The sequence below is a fragment of the Heterocephalus glaber genome, unplaced genomic scaffold (assembly GCF_053883595.1).
Source record: "Heterocephalus glaber isolate CG9 unplaced genomic scaffold, H.glaber_assembly_v1.0 deba00001588, whole genome shotgun sequence".
NCBI lineage: Eukaryota > Metazoa > Chordata > Mammalia > Rodentia > Bathyergidae > Heterocephalus > Heterocephalus glaber.
In genome coordinates this window covers 440,940-454,836 of record NW_028258366.1, presented here as the reverse complement: position 1 = coordinate 454,836, position 13,897 = coordinate 440,940, and the positions used below count along the sequence as shown (strand labels likewise).

The 13,897-nt window shown below is 36.8% G+C and overlaps 1 protein-coding gene across 4 annotated transcripts in view; it reads left to right on the top strand.

The window, feature by feature from the left end:
* The window catches only part of LOC101714770 (rho GTPase-activating protein 10), a 170,522-nt gene that overhangs the window by 61,304 nt on the left and 95,321 nt on the right, over positions 1 to 13,897 (top strand). For all 4 annotated transcript variants that reach the window (XM_087193399.1, XM_087193398.1, XM_087193401.1 and 1 more), the window contains one exon: positions 7,150 to 7,208. In XM_087193399.1, coding sequence (XP_087049525.1) covers positions 7,150 to 7,208 — 59 coding nt within the window. The remainder of the gene's footprint in view (positions 1 to 7,149; positions 7,209 to 13,897) is intronic.

Below are 13,897 nucleotides of genomic sequence, written 5' to 3'. Positions count from 1 at the left end.
CCAGAGAGACTGATATAAAGAATCCCCATGGCTCCATCCTCCCCCTCCAGTGATCCACATCATGCCACAGTTTTGGGATAATGCTTTAAAGATTTTCTAAAACGTGGTATTTCTGCACCCATTAATCCTTGAGTATGTATCTCAACAAAGATAAAGACTTCAAAAATGCAATCGATATAGTTCTTCTACCCAAGAAAATGAATATCTTCTAGTACTCAGTTCATGTTGTTTTTATTGACTTTTTAAAAAGTCTTTCTGTGTTTCAATAAGAGAGGATGTAAACAGTACTGACATTTCCACGCTCTGTGTGTCTTGGGTTTCTTTGCACCTGTATGGTTCTTCCCTCCATCACCACTGGCATTTATTTGTTGATGAACCTGGATTTTCAACTATGCTGGTTATTCAACCCAGGGCCACATGCTGGGCAGATGTTTTACATTGAGCTGCTGATTCCGTTCTGAGGTGGTTTTTTTTGGGTATCGGGGATTGAACTCAGATCCTTGTGCTTGGGAGGCAGGTAGCAGAACCACTGAGCTAAATCCCCGGCCCTGAGGTTATTTTTAAAACTAGAATTTTCTACATCTTAGGTATGGCTGATGATATCCTTGTGGTGTCATTTAACTTGTATCTCTGGCCATCATATCTCCTGGATATGCTTAAATCTGTAGTCTGCTAGATTGAGATTATGATTTATTTATTTACTTCAAGAATATTTTACAGGACAGCTATATTGTTTTTGTATGCTATCAGGTGGTCTGTGTTGTCTGATCACCTTACTTTGTGATTAATATTAACATTTGTCAGTGGGTTCATGTATCACTTGTTTTTGAATACTTTATTTAAAGATGTTTTTAGCTATAGTTCATTTTTTCCCCCTTAAACCATTACATGAATTACCATTACCCTTAATTGGTAGAGGGATAAAATTAAGGTTGAATGTATGCCCTTAGTATAAATGAGATCGCCAGTGAGTGACTGGTTTAGATGAAAATTAAGATGGCTCTCATCAGTCCTGACCTGGGATTGAACATAAGCTTTCTGAAGGTTGGTATCCTACTGTTTTGTTCCCTGCAGTATTCCCAGTAAGAGGGCTCTACCTGCTGTTGAGATATTAGAACACTGTTACACAAGTAAGGATAATTTTGCCACCTAGGGGATATTTGACAATGTCTGCAGATGTTTTTGCTTATGACACTTGTTGGAGAGGGTACTGCTGGCATCTGAAGGGGAGAGGCCAGCAGTGGGCTACAAAACATACAAAAGATAGCCTGCTCTTCCCTCCAAAGAAGGACTCAATCCAAAATGGCAGCCACGCTGAGGTTGAAAAAGGCTGTGTTAGATGGATGAAGGAAAGAGTGAAGAAGAGTACAGAAAGATAGTGAGTTGCCTTATGTTAACTTGGGTAGAAGCAAATTCTACGCCTTCCTAGCCGATTGCCTTCAGATCCATTGTACTCTTTGGTAGACTCACACCTAGTATGAGTAAAGGAATGACCAAGATGATTCAGTTACTGGTAAAAAACTAAGGCTAACCATCCAAGTCTTCTGTAGTAAATATGTATTTTTTTCCCCCACCTCCTTCATGTGACTCCCTTTCTTTTCCTTGTGGGAGGAATTAGCTTTAATAAGCTAGAGGATCATCTTAGTACATATAAATTCTTTTTGTACCTTGATATTCTCTGAAGCTAGGCTTTTATTGCACCTGATTTTGTGTTACTTCTTCTGCCCTTTTCTCTCATTGCATTGCTTCATCCTATTGAATTGGGCTGAAGCAAACATTGCCTACAGAATGACATTATGAGATGCTATTATTATATAACTCCACTCCTAACAATATACACACACTGCCGGAATGTGACGAAGTCATTATCATAAGATGGCAGATGCCTTGGGAGGTTTGCACGTTAGGTTGCTATTCTCCCCTGTGCTCTTTTTAGCCACTGAAAATGCAGTAATTAGGATTTAATTGACACTTTTTCTCTTGATGGGCCAAATGGGAGAAACTGAGTTTTTAATCTACCTCCACATTGGTTGGCTGCACAGTTAGGGCCAAAGTGAATGCATTTTGTTCAGCAGGAGAGGCAGTGACAGTGTGAGGGTCCAGGCTATGAAGCTGGAGGCTGCCAGCCTGCCAGGGAGGGAGCCCCGCTCCATCGCCCACAGTACCAGGGCACAGGGCACAGGGCACAGGGCTGAAATACAGCGTCTCTCACCAAAACACTATTGCATTCGTCTCACTGCAAATGACCCCGCCACTTGATAGTGTAGGGGAGGCTGGAGAGGAGGGAGGATGGAGACAGAGTCACCCTTGAAAGACCAAACTAAAATAGGAAGCAAAACTTCCGAGGCTCTGGAAAAGGAAAATGGCGTGCAGCGGACCTATGCAGGCATCTCCTTTTTGCTTCTACTGACTCAAGGCTTTATTTCTTGTGTTTTAGAGCCCTGCGTACCAGGCCTCTGAATGATTTTTTTATCTTGGTAGACCATGACTTTGATTTCCCGCAATGTGTTCATCACAACAGTTTCCCATTGTGAGGCAGCAAACGAGCTCTTCGCTCTTCTGCGGTGTCTCCAGTAGAATGATTTTACCTGGAGGAATCTTCTTCAAAGCCCGGAAACTGGAATGGGATTTTTTTTTGGGAAAGGAAATGCCATCTTAGCAAATAATGATTTATATCCCCCAACAGTTCCCAACCATGGCAGAAAGAGGTGACTTCAAAACATGTTGGGTGGGAGGCTGAGCGATGTGGTGACTTGGTGTGATAAATTTTGTATGGAAAACTTGTCATTTTTCTTACCGAGCGCCTAACGTTAACGCTATTTATTTCTTACGCTGCATTGCCTCGCTAGACATATGGCGATGATATAAGTAGCTTGTAGAAGATATTTAGACACACATTCGTTTTTATTGGAGAAGAAATGCTCTGGATGGGTTTCTGAGCATTCTCAATTTTCCCGCTCTGCGAATCAGCACTCTGTAAGTCTCCTTCCTTGCCGGTAGCCATTTTCCTGCTCCACTACTTTCTCCTTGTCCATACTTGAAAATAAAACCCTTGGCTTCTTTTTTGCCTTTCTTTGACCTGAATTTATTCTGTGATGTAATTGATAGTGTTCTTTAAATGTGCAGCAGGAGGGAAAGAAAAAGGGAATCGCTAGTTTTTCACCCATGCTTTCAGTTTGTATATAGTTGTCTTTTGTGTTTGTGCTTGTTACACTGAAGTACCATAGGCTGTATGTAAAGCACTTATAAGTGTATTTTTGCATTTATTTTTGTTTCTTTTAAACAGCCTTATTGAATTGTAATGGGAGTGTAATCAGCTGCTTGTGTGTTACACTTTGGAAGCTTGTTGTATTTATACATCTGGGAAACTACCACCGTAATGCAGACAGGATCTCTTCTCTAGTTTCCTCCTAATGCCTGCTTTGCACCTCTCCCTCCTCATAGTCTGTTCTGTAGGTAACTGTTGACTTGCTTTCTGTCATTATGTATTAATTGTATTCCTTATAATTCTGTATGCTTGCAAATGTAATATGTACTAAGAAATTCTAGTTTCTTTCACTTAATTACAAATTAATCAGACATTTCACCTATCTTATAGCATGTTCTAGTTGTTGATTCAAACTACAAAGCTAATGGTCCATTGTATAAATACACCAGTATTTTTAAAATCTGTTAGTCTGTTGGTAGCTCTTTGGGTGGTTTATAGCTTTTTGGTTATTGGACATAAAACTACTGTAAACATTTGTGGATAAATCTTTAAATGGACAATGGCTTTTATTTGTTTTGAATAAATCCTAGGATTGGAATATCTGGATCATCTAGTACATGTATGCTTAGCTTTTGGAACACTGACAAAGCTTTTTTTCAAATTTTGATATACTTCTTTTCATTCCCCCCAAAGATGCAGAAGAGCCCACTTCTTTGGAGCTTTGTCGATTCTCGATGTAGTCAGATATTTTAGCCATTCTAATAGGTATATATTGGTACCTGATTATAGTCATTAGTAACGTTGAATATTTTTGCATGTTTTCATTTGGCACCTATTCATGCTTTTGGGTGAAATATCTGTTCATGAATTTTGCCCAAGTTTTAATTAATTAATTTTTTTTGTGGTGCTGGGAATTGAACTTAGGGCCTCAAGCATAGTAGGGAAATACTCTGTCATGAGCTACATTCTCATCCCTATTTTATGTCCAATTAAAAAATTTGGTTGACCTACTGCATTTTCAGGATACTATGCTTAAATATTTTGGATGCAAGTCCTTTTTGGATATAGGTTTTGCAGATGTAGTAGCTTCAGTGTGTAGCTTATCTCTTCATTCTCTTAATAGTGTCTTTCAAAGAAGTTTTTAATTTTTTTTGGTACCGGGGATCAAACTCGGGTCCTTGCGCTTGCACAGCAGGCGGCGAAACCACTGAGCTAAATTCCCAGCCCCAGAAGTTTTTAATTTTGATGAAGACTAATTTATCACATTTTATTTACTGGATTCTTCATTATATATCAAGTAATCTTTCCTTAACATAAGGTCACAAAGATTTTCTTTTAAATTTCTTCCAGACATTTTATAGTTTTAGGTTTCATACTTAGATTTGTGATATATTTTAAGTTGATTTTGAGTAAGATGTAAGGTGTAGATAATAGTTCTTTCTTGCATGTGAATATCTAGTTGTTCTAGTTTCATTTTGGGGAAAGGTGGTCTTTTTCCCACATCATTTGTTTTGGTGATGACATGGTTTTCTTTGTTTTAGTTTGCTGTTAAGGCAAATTGCATTTTTAAAAAATATTATCCTAGTGTCACATTTCTTGTGATAAAGCCAACTTAGTCATGATCTATTTTATGCAACTTGTTGAATTAGGTATATTAACATTTTATTTAGAGTAGTTGCATCTGTATTATTTGGAATATTGCTTGTCATTTTCTTGTAATGTCATATAATTTTGGTATTTGTTTTTTTTTTTTTTTGGTACCAGGGATCGAATTTGGGACCTTGTGCTTGCGAGGCAGGTGCTGGAACCACTGAGCTAAATTTCTGGCCCTAATTTTGGTATTGATGTAATAATTACCCCACAGTATGAGTTGGAAAGTACCTTGTCTTCTGCTTCATGGAAAAATATGTACAGAATTGTTGCCCTTTTTTCCTTGTTTGGTGGAATTTACTAGCAGTGTCATTTGGACTCAGAGTTTTCTTAATAGGCCAGATTTTAAACTCCAGATGGAATTTATTTAACAGACATGGGACTACACATGTTGCCTATTTCTTAGTGAGTAAACTTTTGGTGGTTTATGTCCTTTAAGACATTGATTCATATCAGTTGTTGAATTTATAGGAATAGGATGGTTTCTGTTATCTTTAATATGTTGAAAATCTATCTGCAGTAACCTTTTTCATTGTCGACATTGTTTTTTATGTTGTAATCTAGCTAGATTTACTAGTTGTATCAGTCACCTTAAAGAACTGTTTTTTGATTACTTCCTCTATTTTTTCTTTATTGATTTGTGTTCTGATCTTTGTTTTTCTACTTTGAGTTTCATTTACTTTTCCCCCTAGCTCTACCTTCAGAATAAAGTTATTGGTTTAAGATTTTCCTTCTTTACTAATATAGGTGTCAAGCATTATAAAATTTCCCCTAACTGCTGCTTTATCAGCATTCTCAGAGTCTGATATGTTGTATTTTCATTTTATGTAGTTCCAGGTGCTTTCTAATTTGCCTTTATTTGTGGGTATTCCAGCTATCTTTCTGTTTCTGATTTTTAATTTTTATCAAGAAATATATTCTACATGACTTGGACCCTTTTAAACTCAGCTTTATGAGCCTGAGCCAGAATATGGTTCATCTTAGAAAACAAATGGTCTGTGTGCATTGGGCATGTTTATTGTGCCACTCTGGGGTGGAGTGTGCTGTAGATGAAGGACATGTACAGAAGATGAAAATGGTTGATAGTTTTGTTTAAATCTTCTTTATGCTAACAGATTTTTTGTCCACTTGTTCTATTCTTTAATGAGTTATTTAAATCTCTGGTTCTAGTTGTGGATTCATCTGTTTCTTCCTTGCAATTTATTAGCTTTTGAGTCATATATTTTTGAAGCGTTGTTATTGGATCCATGAACATTTAATTTTGTTGTAGCTTCTTGAAGAGTTGAACTTCTTATCAATATTAAATGACTTGTGCCCCTGGTAGTATTCTTGGCTTTTTCATATGTTTGATATTTCTGTATGAGTGCATCCTTGATTTTCGTTTTAAACATTTGAAGAGAAATTTCTGGGTTACAGGGTTTTGGCCTTTGAAAAGTTCTTAGTGTCTTCCCAGATTAACCTCCAGAAAAGCTGTGCAGATTGATACTTGTCTAAGTGTTCTCTACATTTTTATAAAAATAGGATATCTGGTTTTGTGAAATTTAAGATACTAACAAGGTTTATTAAACTGTAATGGTCTATTGATCACAGGATAGAATATACTACCATTTATGTAATTTGTTTTCTAGAAAATTAAAATGCCATGTATATTAAGTCACTGGTTTAATTTTATATATTTTTCTTTCTAGGCATAAGTTAAGTCATCCATTTTTTCATATTTCTTTTATCACATAGGCAGAAATAAAAGTTTTATATTGGAGTTACTTAAGAGGATTTGGTTTGCTTAATCTCTCTCTCTCTCTGTTTCTGTCTGTCTGTCTCTGTCTCTCTTTTGTGGTGCTAGGGATCAAACCCCAGGGACTACTAATGGATTACCCCTAGCCCTTTGCTATGTATTTTTTTATGGTTCATTTAATTAACATCTTAACGATGATTTTTCAAAATTACATACTTATATTTGGTTAGATAGAATGTTTACTTTTCAATATGTGTGTGGAAGACAGTCACATACATTAGCCAGATGTTCATAAAGGTGCTTTCCAAGATTAGATATGAAATAGCTGTAAGGAATTTGTGGTTGCTTGAGCTTCGATAGACCTGGTACAAATAGTTAAAAAAGTGACCCACTTGATTTGTGTATCTTTTTTTATAGGTAACAGTATTGCCTAGAGAACTTTTCCACATTAGCTAAGAAATGCACAACAAATTTAACACCCTTTTATAAAGAAAATAAACACAAGGGTGACCTGTTTGGATTTGTCTGCTAATTCTGAGCTGTTCTTTTCATATAGGAGTCTTCCAGAACCTCTCATGACCTATGAGTTACATGGAGATTTCATTGTTCCAGCCAGTAAGTATTCTGTAGACCGTACAGACACAATTTTGGGCTTTGTGGTGTATACAAACTAAAAATTTCCATATGAAAAGATTATCTTAGTGTTATTGTGTTCTCTATTAAAAATAGAAATCTCTTTAGAAGGTGGTTGATTGTTCCTTCCTTTTAGAAATTAAACAAAGACAATGTACTTATTCATTCATTCATGAATATTAATCACTCCATATTGTGTGAGTCGCTGGTGTACTGGATATGTGGAACCCTGACAGGATTCCTGACCTCAGGAGCCAATTTTGTAGCAAGTATTGGGGCAAACACAGTTCTTGTTATACTATAGAATACATAGTAATTGTATGAGCAGAATGCTTCTGGAACACAAAAGTATTTAACTTGCAGGAGGTTGGAGAGATTAGCAGATTTGGAGAGATTAGTGGGTGAGAGAGAGTTTACAAAGACATTTAAATAGAAATTACAGACAGAAGGAATATTATGAGATAATGCCAGAAGCCCAAGTAATATTTGATAGAGTGGAGTATATGTGATAAAATGTTAAAAGAAAAAGGCCCATAGTTGGTGGAATTTTAATTTGTGATTAGATTTTTGTGAGTCATACTCAAGGCTTTTTTGTTTTCTGTTATCATACAGCTCCCTTTTTATAATTGACACGTACTGTTTAATCACCTGAGTCTGCTGAAATATCCTGGTGTTTGGTATTTAATATTTCAGGAAATGAAGATTGAGACTTGTTAAGTAAATTACCAGATTATGGAGAACTGAGTGTAAAATTCAAAACCCCAGTCCCACTGGCTAAACCTTCCAGTATTGGTTTGCACAAGTGCGCTGACAGTAGCTGAAATTGTATTTAAATTTCCCTGTATTTTATTCCCCTTGGATGTGGTCCAGAGTTTAATCTGTTGAAAAACTCGGAGAAGTCCCTTTGGGTCCCGTGTGAGCGCTGCCCGAACATGACTTTGAATGCTGGCTTCTTGTGAGGTCTTTTCCTGCAGCCAGGCTAAAGTTACTGGTACACTGCAGGGAGCAGCCGCGTGTAGTCTCTCTTGCACTACACCTATAAGACAGGCTTTTGGAAAAGGCAAGAATATGGTTCTGTTCAGTTTTTTTTCCACATGGATGAAGAGTTGGTTTTTTTTTTTCTTTTCCCTTAAAGAGAATTTATGTGATCAAGGAAGTAGGGGAAAGTTTTCTTGGCAAAAACTCAAGCAAATGCTTAGTTGTTTTGATTTCTTCCGTGTGGCATTTTTGGCAAACTAGGGAAAGACAAATTAAACTTAGTCAGAGGACAATTGTTTCGCGTTGTTTGCCTTAGGGACTGGAAAAAGCAGAAGAGTGCCAGCTTTAATCTAGAATCCTTTGAGAATTGGAGAAAGATAAAGTGATTATGGAATAAAGTTTTAAATTATCAGAAGTTAATGTCACGAATACTATCATCATGCCTATAACTGAAAAAGAAGTGGATTTAACATTCTAATATCAATGGATTTTACTAGATGAGGAAGTTCCTACCTTGTAGGTAAGAAGAGATAATGAAGTCCCATGGTGTAGTAGATTTTGTTGAAGGTATATTGGAAGTAGGTGGTGGGAAGGGTTGAACAAGTATAAGAGATTCACTTGTTGGACCAGTACTTTGTGTTTTGTTTCCTAACTGTGGTGATTCTATAATAGTCTTCATAATGATTTAAATAACAGGACTGTTCCAAAGGAGACCTGTAGCTCCTGTAATTATTGGCATAGGCTTTACCTAAGTTCAATTGTGGTTGGAATGTAACCTTATTTAACGAGAAAAAGTACATGTACTGAATGGGTTTCTATTTAGGGCCCAAAGATTTCCAGAGTAGAGTTTAATTTTTCCCTTTTCTCATGAGGACCATTCTGCATGTAGGAGAGAATGAGGGAACCGATCCTCAAATCTGTTGCATATGTTGAATAAAAAAACAGATAAGGAACTCAGATGGCTGAAATTAGTCCCCCTTTCTGAATATTGTTGGAAAATTGGGATTGTGGTTAAGCTATCACTCTTCCATTAATGATGGCACAGTTTACCTTGTTTTGCTAAAATGTCTGTTAGCTAAGCTGGTTGCTAAAATGATCGAGCATCACCAGTCTTTGTTACCACCTCATATCAGCATGGAAACAAAGTTCTGCTGCTTCTCCATCGTGTGTGGTGGATCCCATCTGTTCCTTGTTCCATGGTGTTGAGCTTGTGTCTTCTCTCCTCCTGCTGGGGGTCCTGATGGTTTCCCCTGGATCTCTTAGTTTTTTGTCATCAGTTTCTTTCCTGTAGTTTTTTGTTGTGAACCTCTAAGTTAATTTCTTGAGTTCATGATACAAGTACTAATTTCATTTCTGTGTTGTCATCTGAGATACCAAAATGTTTTTGTTCCTTGTTCTAGAAAAAAGAATTTACTGACTTGCTACTGAACGTTACATAGGTTGGAAACAAAAGAATTGTTTTTCTTTCAGAAAACTGAAATAGTTCAAACTCTGTTAGCTAGTTCATTCAAATATGAAAGGAGCCCAAGACCATCCACCTTGTGAGAATCATGTACACTACTGGGTTTTGGTATGGGAATTTCTAAGACAGAAACGCAGTTTACTTGGTCCATCCTGGAAGGCAGAGAGGGCTGGGCCCATCTGTAGGCTCAGAGTCCTTGATGTGTCATTTTAGTGAGCATGGACCCCCACATCTGAGTTGGACTGACATTAAACCTAGAATAAGAGAACAACGCCTGGATGGCTACTGGGTTATATGAAAAAAATCTCTGAATAGTTGCACCAGAAGGGTAGTATCGCTGTGTTGAGTGTATTTTCTTCCGGTACTCAAATTTTCTGGGAAGCAGGATCAGTAACTACAAAATTGAAGTCATTTCTGATGAGAAACGTAACTATTACAGGATCCAGTGCATTGGTGTTTGCCTAACCAGAGTGTTGTATCCTCACTGGTAAATCTGCGTAGGGAACAAGACAATATCATGTGATTCTTGGTGGCAAAGGGTCCAGACACTGGGAGCTAAAGGAATTGAGTGTTTAATGGCACCTGGGTCCCTTAGCACTCATGGTGTATTCATCTCATAGTAGACAGAGACTGCAGAAGTGGAACGCTTGATGCCTGTTGACTGAAGCTCTGTTGTCCCTTGGGAGGTGCTTCCCTAAATTACAGTATGATGGACAGCATTTAAACATTAAACCTCTGAACATTTATCTGCCTATGTGTCTTTGAGAAATTCCCATAAGATTGATCATATCTTTTTTCAGTGTATTAGTTATAATAGCATCATAAGCAAATACATACTAAAATATTCTTATCTATAGTTAAAATAGTTTTTTATTATAGTAATTCCCTGGTGGATTTCAGGAATTTAATGTATAATGAGTTCATTATTACAGATTTTAAGAGTTAGGCCTCTCATTTTTTTTTTTAGAGAGTACCGATTACAATATGACAATACATACAACATAAGCAAATGATGATAACTTTTTTTTCTTTGTAGTTCTGGGTGTTGAACCCAGGGCCTTTGTAGTGAGCTATATCTCTAGCCTCTTTTTGCTCCTTGTTTTTGTTGGAGTCAAGGTCCCACTAAGTTGCCCGTTCTTGGCTGGAACTTGTGATCCTCCTGCCTCACTCTCCTGGAGTACTGGGATTATAGGCCTGTGTCACTAAGCCTGGAGCAATTTCTTTTAGAAAGGCTTAGAAAGGATTTAAATTATGTTGTAGCCATATGGAAAATGTCTGTTAATAGAAAGGTCTGATTAATGTAAGAAGTAAAGATAGAGAAAAGTATTTTATTTCAAGCCTTAATGGAAAAAAAATTTTTTTGAAGGGAAAAAGCAGACTTGGTTAAAAGAAAAAAAAGTATGTTTGATTTCAGAGTTATGGTGGGCTAGCAGCACAGGGACTCCCGAGAAAGAAAGTGGAAGGTTTTGACTTTATTTTGCAAAACTGAGTCCACTATTTTTAGAAATGAAGGACCCTACCCCTAGAGGATGGGAAACAATTTCTGTAGTTTGTTTCTGAGTAAATAATCCTAAAATGTTTAAAATAGGTATTTATTGGAGAAAGATAATTAATGTCAAGATAGACTCCTAAGTTACAAGTAGATTAAGTTTTCAAAAATTTTTTTTTTTTTGGTACCAGGGATCGAACTTGGGTCCTTGTGCTTGTGCAGCAGGTGGCAAAACCAGTGAGCTAAATCCCTGGCCCTCCCATCAGTCATTTTGACACCCCTAAAAGCTCTAGTTTATCTTCATTAGTAAGCACTTTAAAGAGTTGTTTGATAATTTCTCCATCAAGGACACAGTAAAGGGATCTGCATTGTTGTTAATAGGAGCCAGGGATAACAGTTCTAAAGTTTAAGGGGCAGGGGAATATGTTAGTTTCCCAGGGCTGCTGTAAACAGAAGTACTGCAGACAGTTTTTGGCTGTCACAGTTGTGTGGCTGGGAGTCTGAACTCAAGGTGTGTTCCCCCCATGCCTGTAGGGGAGGATCTCTTCTTGTCATTTCCAACTTCTGGTGGTTTCTGGAAACTCGTAAGTTCCTTGGCTTGCAGAGACTTCACTCTTGTCACTGCCTCTGTTGCACGGCATCTTCCCTTGTGCCTGCCTTTCCTTGGCCATCTTCCATGTGTCTTTGGTTTCTTACAAGGACACTAATCTTACTAGAGCAAGGGGCCCCACTGTCTTCCATCGAGAGGTCATCGTAAATGACCTCTGCAAGCACTATTTCCCAGTAAGGCCATGTGTTAAGCGAGGTGTTGAATTCTGATAATTTGTCATCTAAGGCCTCATTGCTTCTTCCTGAACTTCCTTGGTTCCTAGAGATATAAACCCCAGGTTGCTTTTCATCTGGAAACCAGCTAGTCTGAAGCCCAACCCTCCTCCTGCAGGCTGGGCTCTCTTGCTCCAGGCCAATGCTCTCTTACTCTGGTTGCCTCAGGGTCAGTTACCAAGGACTGGGGACAGCTCCTTTGCCCCAGAGCTTACTGAAATCCTCCCAACTAGCCAGCCACCTTAGGCCTGCCCTCTGTGGCCCCATGCATCTTGGCATGCCTTCCATTTCTAGGGCAGAAGGAGTATACACTGTTTTCCTTCTTTTTTATTGCAAGTGTTATTTTTTATTCATATGTTACAAAAGCAAAGCTTCATTCACAATATGAACTACATACTAGTTATTTCAGCATTAACCTGTTTTCTGGATCCCTAAACAACAATATATTACAACCATAATGCAAGATTTATGCTTTGCATACAAAATGTTCTTACATAAAAGTACATATTAACAAAAGACAAGTTCTAGAAAGCATGTACCCTCAAAAGAAAAAGTCTTTAGCAGGGAATTTAAAAATTTTCAACATATTCATTTGATAAATATTTTTATAGAATTTAAAATGAGATTTTCTAATTTTTTAAGTACATTCGCTTTATCAAATGATTCTGCAGGTGAATGGCAAACATTTATTTCCAAAATTAAATAGCATTGGAAATAACCCCTGGAAATTTTTTCGAAGTAAAAGTCTAGCCTTTACTTGAATTTAAAGAAGTTGCAGCTACATATTACATTAGAAAAATCTGAAATAAAATTATTCCCTGTTAATCTCCTCACAGCTTCTTAAAAAATATTAGTGGAGATAAATTATCTACCAACTTAAAAAATCTAAACTTATGTTCACTGAACAAAAATACTAGTTTCAGAACATTGCCTGTTAGTAGCAAAGTACTCTAAATAGTGCATGTTAAATTTTTACAACTCATTTCTACAAAATACTTGATTAAAAATAACATGAGAGGAACATATTCAGTGTGTTAGGGAAGACTCTAACATTTTTTCAAATACAGAATTTAACTTAGAAAATTTAAAGAAAACCCCAGATCTTTTTTTTTTTAATAGTTCTTTTATTGGTACATTTTAGGTATACAATTTGTTTACATTTATCATTGGGTGCTTGTACCTGTACATGATGTATCTTGGTTCTTTTTTCCCACATTCCCTGTGTGCCCTTCACCCCCTCCATCCTTCCCTATTTACATAGACTTCATTTCCTTTTTTTTTTTTCTTTTCTCATAGTTTTTCCTTTCCCCTTCCCCTCCCTTCACTCCTTCATCTTTGGACCTTTTTTCCTATTTGAAATTATCAATTATTCATTTTAGTCATTTTAACCCTTATTTACCCTATCAGTTTCTCACACTAGAGAAACTATTCGGTATTTGCACACGTGTGTCCTATTTATTTCACTTAAGAGGACGGCCTCTATATGCATCCAAGCCTAGATCTTTTAAAAAGAATAATCCTAAAAGTTTCTAAGGTAGATTTGTTTCAAAATTTTCAGTGCATTTAGAGTTAATTTATAGCCTTTAAGCATGAACACCTTTGGGACCAACTGTGCGCTTTAAGTAATAGGAAAATTAGAATTTTACATTCTAGTTTGTAAGTATGAAAACGTCTTTCTCATATTTAAATTACAATGCACCTTCAAAGCATCCATCTTTATTAGAAAAAATTGTCACTATTTGGCCCGGTTAATACACCGTTAATCTGGTTTTAAGGAGAGTTCTTTCTCTTTGATGAAATTTTTCATTTTCTATTTTGGAATATTACTTTTATTTGAAGACTAAAATAGAAAAAAAAATCACAAAGCTTTCAAATGACAACTTGTTTCTTTCTGGAAACTGACAAGCACTGGAGCAAAGT